General features: G+C 40.0%; 1 protein-coding gene across 1 annotated transcript in view; it reads left to right on the top strand.

Moving 5' to 3' along the window:
• Positions 1-445: 445 nt before the first annotated feature.
• The window catches only part of LOC109987682 (steroid hormone receptor ERR2-like), a 39,289-nt gene continuing 28,704 nt past the window's right edge, over positions 446-11,030 (top strand). Inside the window, exon 1 of the mRNA XM_065963999.1 lies at positions 446-1,088. Within this exon, the coding sequence (XP_065820071.1) occupies positions 1,039-1,088 (50 nt within the window). The 5' untranslated portion in view covers positions 446-1,038. The remainder of the gene's footprint in view (positions 1,089-11,030) is intronic.

The raw sequence follows: 11,030 nt of genomic DNA, 5'->3' as shown, positions 1-11,030 counted from the left end.
GGTCAAAAAGTCTATAGATCAGGTTTCTTCACAGTGTGATTCTTGAAAATGATGTCGTTGAACGCAGCTGCTTTGACTTCAAGGGAAGGCCGACTGTGGAAAAATAAGATCCATGGTGAAGAGGATAAAGGAGTAAAGGGAAAAGTTGAGCTCTGTAAGCTGGCACTGAGCCTTTTAAAGCTCCATAAACAAACCTACAGTAAACACTCTGCTACTTCACTTTCTATTGACCACTTTGACAGTTTCCTTCTGCAAACCTGCAAGGGGACTCTGACTCTGAAAATAATATTCATCCATCCACCAGTCTATCTATCTATGTGTCTTTATGTCTGTCCACATATTTGTCTGTCTGTCTTTCTGTCTGGGGGGGGGGGGGGGGGGGGTCTGCTGTGCCTCTATGTTTCACAGCGCTCCCTTGTGAATGACTGGACACCGGCTGCTCCATCATTATCCCCTCCCATCCCAGTATTCCCTCCTCCCCTTTGGCTGCTCTCAGGACAGCCCTCCTGATAAACGACCAATAGCAGCGCCCCCATATGCACCAAACCCCTCCCCCTTGCTCTTAAAGAGCCCCCGCATCTTCAATGGAGACTCAGTCCCCTCTCTGACTTCCTCAGCCTGAGTGCGCTCTCTCCTCTGCCGCTCTCCATCCATCCGTCTGTATCTTCTGTGTTCTCTTTTCTTCACTCCATCCCTCCCTCGAGCCACGCTCTCCTCTTCTTTACACCCACTTCCTCCCTTTATCTCTACCTCAGTGTCTTCCTCCTCTCATCACCACACATCCTCCTGAGCCTGAGTGTGAAGCACCTGTGCAGACTGGAGTTTGTCGGGCCGTGGCAGAAGGTGTTTCTCTTCCTTTTTGTTTTTTGTTTGAGAACAGGGGAGGGAGGGGAGACAACACCCAGGAACACCTGAACCAGTCATTTCTTCAAGATATGTGGAGACTTAGGAAGTGATCTCCTCCTCCAGCTCTTCCCCAGCTGTTTGTTTATCTGATTTTTTTTTTATTGAAACAACTGGAATGCTTAACGTGGACTGATGGATGTTTCCGAACTGTGTATCCCTGACGCTCTCTGCTACCACAACCAGTAGGTGCATCTTTTTGAACACATCTTTCTTCCCTTTCTTTTTCATTTTTTGTAATTCTACTGTTGTTTCAAATTTGGTTTACAGAAATGACTTTTATTTGAACTAAAAAAGTAAAGAACAACTGTTATGTGGTTTGATCATTTGTGCTAAAAAAGATCCCTCTAAAATATAAAGTAAAGTAGTAAAAAAAAAACAGGGAGTTCCTCGTACAATCTCAGCTCCACCTCTCCCTGTATGGGACAGCAGAGTCCGAGGCTGCAGTAGCGCAGCCCGCAGGGAGTCCAGGTCGGGCCGCTGCCCTATAGCTGACTTACTCTGCATCAGGATCCAGGATTTAACCTCAGCCGCAGGGAAAAACCAGAGGCAGATTAATTCAGACAATATCCAGACGACTATCCTCTGGCAGCCGCTGGTGTCCGGCTGTGTCCAAGTGAGAAAAAAAACTGTGACTGTAACTGTCGCCCAGTCTGAGTGTTTTATAGTCAGATAAGAGTATATTACTTACGCAGGAAGTGAATGAAATAAAAACGTGTTCACTTTTATTCAGTTAGAGACTTTGCAGTCCACTTTTGGGCCTCATGTTTAAATCATCATGTAACAAACTCATGACCACACTGACAGTGTATGTTAAAGAAAATGCAGATCATTTTTTTTAAAAAATAGGATTAAAAGGCAGCAAACGTTGTGCCTGTATATAGTAACATTTAGTATTTAGTTTGTTGTAATTCTTTACAGTGAGTCAGGAAACCAAAAGACAGAGAAACCGTCAAATCGGAAATGTAGCAGTGGCCGTAAGATTTAATTAAGACACTCGTTGCATGACTGATAAGACCCTCTTCTCCTGACCAAACATGACCGGTCAGGGAGACCCTTCACTGGAATCCTCATAAAGTTAAGCTGAAGATTGGATTTGAAAGGTTTAACTAGTTCAGCACTTTTTTACAGGCCTGTCATTACTGTCTATGAATGTAGAGGAAACTTCTTCTGTCAAGTCAAAGTGTATTCTAACTTGGTCTGATTTAAAAAAAACATTAACACTTAGACTCTAGAGAGATTAAAAAACTCATAGAATTAAAACCATATCAGCTTCTTTTTGTTTAGTAAGAAAAATGCTCAAACATTTTAACACTCCATGGAACTGTTTTGATTAGAAGATTTTAGAAACAATGATAAAGTTAGATTATTGGATTGTAGATTGAATGCACTTTACAGCATCTTAATGCATCATTAAAATACACTGATATACAGCTTTGTATACATTTTAGTGTTTATTAAGATGTACCTTTTCAAACTGTTCTAAAGTAATAATAACAGTGTTGGACATCATTAACAGTTCAGCTGTTAAGAGTGTATTGTTTTATATCAAGTGTTGAGAGAATGTAAAAGTCAATTTGATATCTTATTGAGACGCTATAGATCTAGGTTAAACTTGTTTTTTTTAAAGTTTTGACATATTAAATCTGTTTCACGTTTGTTATTTGAGGCTTTGACATTCAGTATCTGTGTACAGTTCCTGCAGACTGAAAGAAAACTTGAAACTCTGAGCACTTCTTTTTCGCACAATCAGCGATTACCACAGTTAAAAAGTATCTGTACAACGAAAACTTTTTTTTCTGCTGCAGAAAACATTAAATGTAAATTATACAACAAAGGCAACAATGTTGCGACATTAAGCCAGATTTACCAAGGTCTTACTGTGTGTGTGAAGAGGTGAACATTGTGTGCTTGTGTGTCTGTGGGACTGTATCTGAATGTTTCCCTACATATATGGCTGCACACAAAAACATGCACGTTGCAAGGAGCTTGCATGTGCTCAATACCAATCTCCTTATATATATGTGAATGTTTGCATACTGTATCCTGCACACATATTACCAATCTGAATGTGTTATTCAGATTGACTCCTCTGTAAAGTCCAGGACCCTTTAGTCACTGCTAGAATGTCTCATACAAAACTCTCAAATGCATATCTTTATAATAACTAACTCTTACAACAGACTGCTCTCTGAAATGATTGCTGCATTTTCTAAGGAGGTTAGTTTAACTTGATGTTTTGACTCGTTTGTCATATCAACGCTATATATGTCTTTCCTTTAAAATGAAGAACTACCATCATAGAGTTGAAGAGAAGTTGTAGTTTCTTATGATATGCATACCATAAATCTGCGTATTTAGCATGACACAAAACCTTGAATTATTTTGACACTAAATAGCTTTGTCTTCACAGACGCTATTAATAACACGTTGAGGACATTTGGCCCGACGACCCCACCGGCTCGAGGTGAGAGGTCTCAGAACTTTAGTGTGCTACTGTCACGCCACGACTCTGCTAAGAAGGCAAATACGCTCTTACTCCATTCCACTCATTTTGCTCGTCAGGAATCTGACATTATTGATAGAATGTTTTAATAAACATTAAATAATGTTTTAAGGCACGTTTCCTCTCAAAAGTAAAATATATATATATATACTGGTATACATATTTATTCAACATGCATGATAATGAAATAATACGCACATGTTTTTCCAGCGTTTGTATTTTATTATTTAATCGTAAGAAAATATCCATCTCCATTTTGCCAGATATTTATTAGAAATTGCTGAGTCTAATCTGATTCAAGTGTTAACATTAAATTGCACATGGAGAGTGTGAGATGACAAATTTCTTAAATAATGAAAATCAAAATAACTTGCAGCTAAAGCAGAGCAAAAACTAAAGACTAAACCTCTTCATGATTTAAGACTCCTAACATTATTTGTAATAATAATAATAATTCAGAGAACAGTCCATCTGATTTTGTTTGTTGGGGTTTTTCCTCATGGCAGACAATTCTCTTCAAAGGCTTGTGTATTTTCAGTTTGTGCAACAAGCCATATTCCTCTTCTTTAAATGTTTAAATGCTGCCTCCTTCACTCCAACACTTTAAATCTGGTTTAAGTTCAGTTGTCTCGAATAAATCAAACCCATTCTCTTCCCGTCCCACCTGCTGTTCACATAGGTGCCCTTCAGCAGCACACAGGCAGGAATGCATAAGCACAGGCGCTCAAATGTATGCACACACACACACACACACACACACACACACACACACACACACACACGACCAGAGACAATCATAGACACACACACACACACACGTGCACATACATACGGATGAGACCAATGAATCACACACTGACCTGAGGTCTAATTTTAGTGGAGCCACATCATGGAAACAAACACCTGACTGTGTCTGTTATAAGAAGCTCATCGTTGCATTAAGCAGTAAACTGCATTAATTACACTTTATTACACATGCTCACTTTGTATATGTAATGTACAATATGAGAAACTTTTACATTAGTCAGCATAATGCCATATCTACAACGTGAATAGAATGTCAAGCAAATATTTATTTTTTATTCATAGAAAACTTTAATAGGTTTTGACTTGACAAATAAAAAAAGTTTAAACATTTAATCAAGATTTCTTTCTTTTTTTAAATTTTGTCTGAAAAAGTCTGAATTCCACATAATTTAAACTGTGAAATCAGTGTCTTACTGGCATGAACTGCATTTTGTCGTGCCAAAGTTTTTAACTGTAAACAAATGAAAAAAAAAAAAGTGGCGGTCATTTTAAAGTTTGTATGCCACACAGAGAATTAAAAATTAAAGTATTATGAGCTGATTTGATACATGGCGGATACATTCAGCTTTCTTGGCTACATCTATTCACTCAAAGCAAAGTTTCTGTGCATTTCAGAAACCGAAAATTGTGTTTCAACGTTTCAGTCATGATGTCACGAGTGTAAATGTTGTTTTGTTCTCTGTGGAGACCGCTGCCCTAAGGGCGGATTGAACACTTTTGTGAGTGCATCTTTCTGCACTCCGAGTAACATTATCATGGTGAGCATGGTTGCACCAAGGTTGGGATATATTTCACATTTAAGCTTGATAGTTTGTGGATGGGACCAGCAAAAACAACTTGGAAGCCAACAGAACAGAGACCACTGACGGATGGAGGGAGCAGGTGGTGGGACAGAACTGTGTTAGGGCGAAAAATGCTGCTTCTTTCCAACTTCTCTTTCAACACAAGATAAGTTTTCATGAAAAAAAACTGCTGATTAAAAAAAGAAAAAAAAGAAAAAAAAAAACTTGCCTTATTGCCTCATGATGCTGCTCTCCAAGCGTCTCTCTTAATGGCTGCTGCATTAGAGGCCGCCACAATGAATAGTGGAGCTGTGTGATGGCATGAAGGGAGAAATAACTTCATTACATGTCGTGACCCTCTCTTGATATAGATACATCCTTTAGGCAGCCTGTCAAGGACTCTGAATCCATCAGGATGTAGATGGACGCTTCTGTGCAGCCTCATATCAATCAAAATAAAAATGTGGTGTCATGAACGCAAGCTTCAGAGAGGTCTTCTTAGAAAGAGTTTGTTTTATTGATCAAATGAAATTAACACATACACACACACAGGGAGAGAGAGAGAGTGCGTCTAATCATGCAGTGTGGGTCAGCCGGCATGTTTAATTTAATGGGCCTCATCGTAGCTTCCCGAGGTCTCACATTGTGAACTTAATTCCTCTTCAGCACGTTCATTTGCATTGTGTCAATTGACCGGAGCGCTCACTGTATCAGCCTGAGTCGCACTTGAAATTCAGCCCATGCCCTAATACCATTAGGCAAATGCAAAGTTGTGTCATTTACACATTTGGAGGAGAGAGAAAAAAAAGAGGAGAGCGAGTGAGAGATGGAGAGAAAAGCCAATTTGCAGCGGACAAGACCGGCTCGTGATTATCAGTGGATGTTATTACTGTGGAGGAGCAGACGTTTGAAGGTTATGTTTCTGGGCAGTAATTGAAATGCAAAATAACATTAGGATCGATGGCCATCTCTGTTTATTTATGAAATCAATATCGTAACTGTCCCTCATGAGTCCCCCTCTGATTCCCAATGACGGCTTAAGTCTTTGCTCGTTTATTCCACCTCCTTCATCTTCTTCTGTCTCCTTTTAAAAGGCAGTTAGGGGTGTGTTTGACTTTGCAGGGAGAGCAATTTCTTGGAGGTGCAGGACGTGTACGTAAATGGGGGGTGATACTCCAGGTAAGGAGACATCATCCATGAGGGAAATCTATGCAACCGCTCCTTGTGGCAGTGACATTGAAGAGGCCATATGCTGGAAGTTTGCTGTTCATGAGCGCGTGGTGTGTGTATGTGTGTGTATGTGTGTAAAAAAGGAAGAGAAGCAGGAGCAGAGTGTATATCTGCCATGCAGTAAAAAATTGTACTAATAATACTCTAACTTGATCTCTTGATCTGACTTATTCTCAAGGATTTACATTTTTTAACACGGCCTTCTTCAGCTGTGTAACATGGCCAGGTGAATCCTGCTTTTACAGCATTTTATTTCCCTTATAAGTGGAAGCTCAAAACATGAAACTCTACTTTTACTTAATTAGAGCTCTGTCTAGTCATTGGCTAATTGTTAATCAACACAAACCTCTGAAAAAACTTTGATGATTATGCAGGAAATTGTTTTAAAGTATAATTGTACGGCACCTGTTTTCCTGATCAATTAGAAATATGAGTTGGTTTTCCATATGATAGAAGACACTTGAATAATTGAATTGAATAACTTTTGAGTTTGGACCGATTGGTTCGACTTAAGACACATATTAAGATGATCACTTTTCTCTCTTTTAGTTTGCCACAGTTATTTTCTACTGTCTTTCAAAAATGACAGCTTAACTCACAAACAGTCCTCCGATCAGTTTTTAGCCCTCACTTAATTTTTCCTGCAGCAAAAACCTTTTCTTGTCGCAGAGTGCAAAAAAGAACCTCCGCGTAATTAAAAGCAGGATATGAAAAAAGGTCATAAGAAAAAAAAAAAACACACAATAACATAAGACCAAATATTCAGGAAAACAGGATTAGTTTAAATGCTGAGTGACTGAGGTGGAGTGTCCATGAGAGGAACAGACAGAAAATTCATCTTCTCATCTAGTAGATGCTGATTAGGTGCTACTGTATATAGACACAACAATGTACTTCTTCTTTTTAACCTTAATTTTACCAGGAAAATATTCTCACTGAGATATGAGATCTCTTCTTCAAGAGAGTCCTGGCCAACACAGCAGGATTCAAGTTTCAGACAGAGAACAAAAGAAAAACAATTAACAAATACTTCCTCTATCAACCAATCAGAAGCGTTAAGCAGAGAAACATGTGTTTAATAAATACCATTGCACTATTGTCTCGTGTTGCAAAGTCAAATATCTTGTATATATATGTACACATTCTAATTCTGAATAAAATGTAACAAAACGTGTGTATCATAAACTTATTTAAATCCTGAGAGGCTGTGTTTCAGGTGTGTGAGCTGACAGTCGATGACGGAAGACGTGCACAGCCTGCAGACTTTGAATACAATGCTGATTCTATTATTTTTTTTAAATCACATATTACCTTTAAATATGCACAAAAAAAAGGCATTTTGACTAATAACTTTTCTCTAAAACCGGCCACAGTAATATGCAGCATATGAATCATAAATTGAAATCTTAGAAATGCACCCTTTTTTTTTTTCTGCTGACCTTCATTTGTGCCCACGCTGTGTCTTGCGTATGTTGTTGTTCCTACTTAACACTTGGGCGACACACGCTACCCCATTTTCCCGCTCGCGTGACCATTCATTTTCCCAGACACCCCGGCTGCGGACTCACAGTATAATCTATGTGTCAGGCAGAGAGGGGCACTCCGTTTAAAGCTGATAGAGTTTGCCCCAAACAAGGACGGCCTATCATAGAAAGATTAATGAACTAATTTCATGCATGGCTCCTTGCCTCTGTCCTTCTGCGCTTCCATGTTCGGCTGTGTGTTCAGCACCATGATTTACGCCGCACTCCCTGCTACAAGCTTAACCCCCGAGCTCAACAATAACATTTTCCCCTCAGTGGGAAAATACATAGTAAAATATGGAGAAGGGGATTTTTAACCCTTCAATTGTGGGACCGCATAAGGTCATTTTAGGGGGGGGGGGGGGGGGGGGGGGGGGGGGGCTGCTTTGAGTGTGCATCTTAGATTTAAGATTTATTTTTTTCGACTAGTGGTAAAAATTTATCGTGCAGAATTTTGGAGGCTGCAGGCATATTTTATGGTTTGGAGATGAGGTGGATGGATTCAGGATTTATGTAGGGAAGCAGGGGATCTGCAACACTGCCAGCATTAGGAGGGATGCCAAAACACACACACGAACACACACACACACACACACACAAATATTTTAGATTTTAAGCTGCTCTGATGGGACCTTTTCACACCGATCAACTTTGGCTTGAAAACAAAAGTGTTTCAATTTTTTTTTGTTCAATCTGAAATGAGCAGAATGTCAGGCTGTATCTCTTTCATAAAACATAATGGACAGCTCTCTTTAGTACTCTTTTTTTTTGTCAGAGTGCTGAACAGACTGAGACCTGTGTGTCTGTCGCTTTGAGGCGTCCGTTTTGGGGGCCGTCTGGGCCTCCAAGAACAGCCGAGCAGAAAAGGCAGGTGACCTTCACGTCTGTCTGTTGAGTCTTGCTTGTCTGCTCCGTTTGTACCATTTTTCTGCGCGGTGGAGCAAACACTACCCCATTAGATATAAGGTGCAACGTGCTTGTTGGAGTGTGTGTGTGTGTGTGTGTGTTGCCAGGGGAGCGGAGCAGGTTGAGAAGAGTCAGGCCGCACTTGGAAAACTCCACATCTCTTTATAATAATCGAGGAGGGGGGCAAATTATGAAACTATGAAGCTATTTCTGTCTGCGCGAATTGGCATCTCGTGCCATTATTTTATTTCGACAGATTTGAAAGGAGCCATTAGAAATTTCCATTAAAGCTAACAAAAAACATCTCCCAAGCGTAACTTAGTGCTAAGTGTGGAATGAACTACTTTTTGCATATGCCACGACGCACTATTCCACAGGGAATCCCCCTATCTCACTGCTATGATGTATTAACTGTTACCACGCCGCTCTCTCCAATTCCCACAGATGGGAGAAATACACCTTCCAATTGACTGGAGGTGCGCGCTGATTGCTAACCAGACTTAACGTGAGCCCTGTGAATCTTTTGTAAACCACAATGTATTATAACATAACATTGTATCGCTCCATCTTGCACTATGTTAACAGTCCAGGCTGATTAAAAATGCATTAGGAATGTCTGGGACCCGTAAGAGGAGGGTTTATTTTTTCATCTGGAACAGGAAGGAAGCAGAAGGATCAATAGATCTGATCTGGACCCAGGGGTGGAGGCTATCTCCTCCTCCCTGCACCAGCCACCCGCTGCAGTTAAAAGGGAGGTTTCATGTTGTCAGGGCCTGATGACTTCATGGCTTTATTTAAACACGTGTGCAAAGAGGCAACAGAGGGGAAAGAAGTTAACCTAACCACAACACCTCATTTGTAAACGGGGACAGCCCCCCAAAAAACAAGGGGAAGAAATCTAGTCAGCATTCACTTTCTTAGATTTTTAGAGATTCTTTCCACAGTGTTCACTCACAAGCATGGAGGGCAGAAGTTGTGTCATTTTAGCACCAACTCTGACGGACAGAGGCAGCAGTGCTCACACAACACACACACACACACACACACACACACACACACACACACACACACACACACACTCACACCCAGGCCTCATTTCATGCTTTGTTTGAGAAGGTTTTATTGAAGCTACTGCAAGTACAACAACACAGAGAGGCTGAGAAATTATTACACAAGAACAGCTGCAAAATTTGTTTTGTTCCATTGTGTCAAGATCACCACCCGCTCGGATATATAAGAGGAACATTGGAGTAAATTAAACATTACATTCCTATAAAGCCCATTTAAGCCCGTATACAGTATACCTGCCATGAAAAAGAAAAAGGTTTCTGCAGTAGCGTTTAAATCGATGTAAAGCCACAATCTTTAAAGTTAAAATCAAAAACTTTGTTTTGGACAATTCTTCAGAATGTTTTTTTTACCTATTAATAACTTAATTCAATTTCCGTCCCTCAAAAGTGTCTCTGTCCTAAGGCCCCCCCCCCCAAAAAAAAACAAACAAAAAAAAAAGGATTCACTTTTGTAGAATATATAACTTTTGTAAAAAGGTTGCATAAATACATTTTCCCATATTTCTAATGTAATTCGCGATTAAGGAACCTAATCTCAGGTCAGCTCCGTTTCCTCTTCCTCTCTCAAACCTCTCCGTTCAGTCCAGCGTAACCTGGCACCGTCCTTTGGCAATCCAACCAGGACTATTGATTGGGTCATGTATTACCCATGATGCTCCATATGCTGAGTGTAACACCTCTCTGTGTCCATTAACAGCCTTCTGAAGTTTCATTCATTCATTTACTCCTGGCAGACGACCAATTGTGGGCATTGTTTGCGAGATGTATGGGGCATCTGTTGACATGCTCGTTAGTTACCATTTTGCCGGAGAGAAATAAGCCGCTGCAGTATATCACTTGGCATTCCAACACATAAATGGTTGCATCTGTAACATAATCTATCAAACTCAGACAGACTGGAGCGCTCCATCACCGCTGATGAATCTCTCGCGCAATGATCAGGCGATGATGGAGGAAAGCAACGATCGGTACATCTTGTCAGACTTCAGACGACAGACGAGTCGGGATCATTTCTTTGATACTGCAGTTTTACTGATGCAGATTGACTTTAATTCAAGGTTCCTCATGTCAGAGCTTTCCAGGAGATGTGTGTGCTTATATACAATATATACAATATTAAGAATGTATGTTCTGAATTAAATCTAATTATTATATCATCCAAAATGAAAAAAAAAGTGTAAAATCTGACTGTTTTTGAAAGAAAATGCTTAATGCTCCATAACTGTTTTTAGGGAAACTGTTTTGAGAAGTGTGCATTGTGGGACATCAGAAAATAATCAAGCATTTTTTGTGAACATCATTT

Source organism: Labrus bergylta, chromosome 15 (assembly GCF_963930695.1).
Source record: "Labrus bergylta chromosome 15, fLabBer1.1, whole genome shotgun sequence".
Lineage (NCBI taxonomy): Eukaryota > Metazoa > Chordata > Actinopteri > Labriformes > Labridae > Labrus > Labrus bergylta.
Note: the sequence above shows the minus strand (reverse complement) of the source record. Positions and strands in the feature narration are given on the sequence as shown.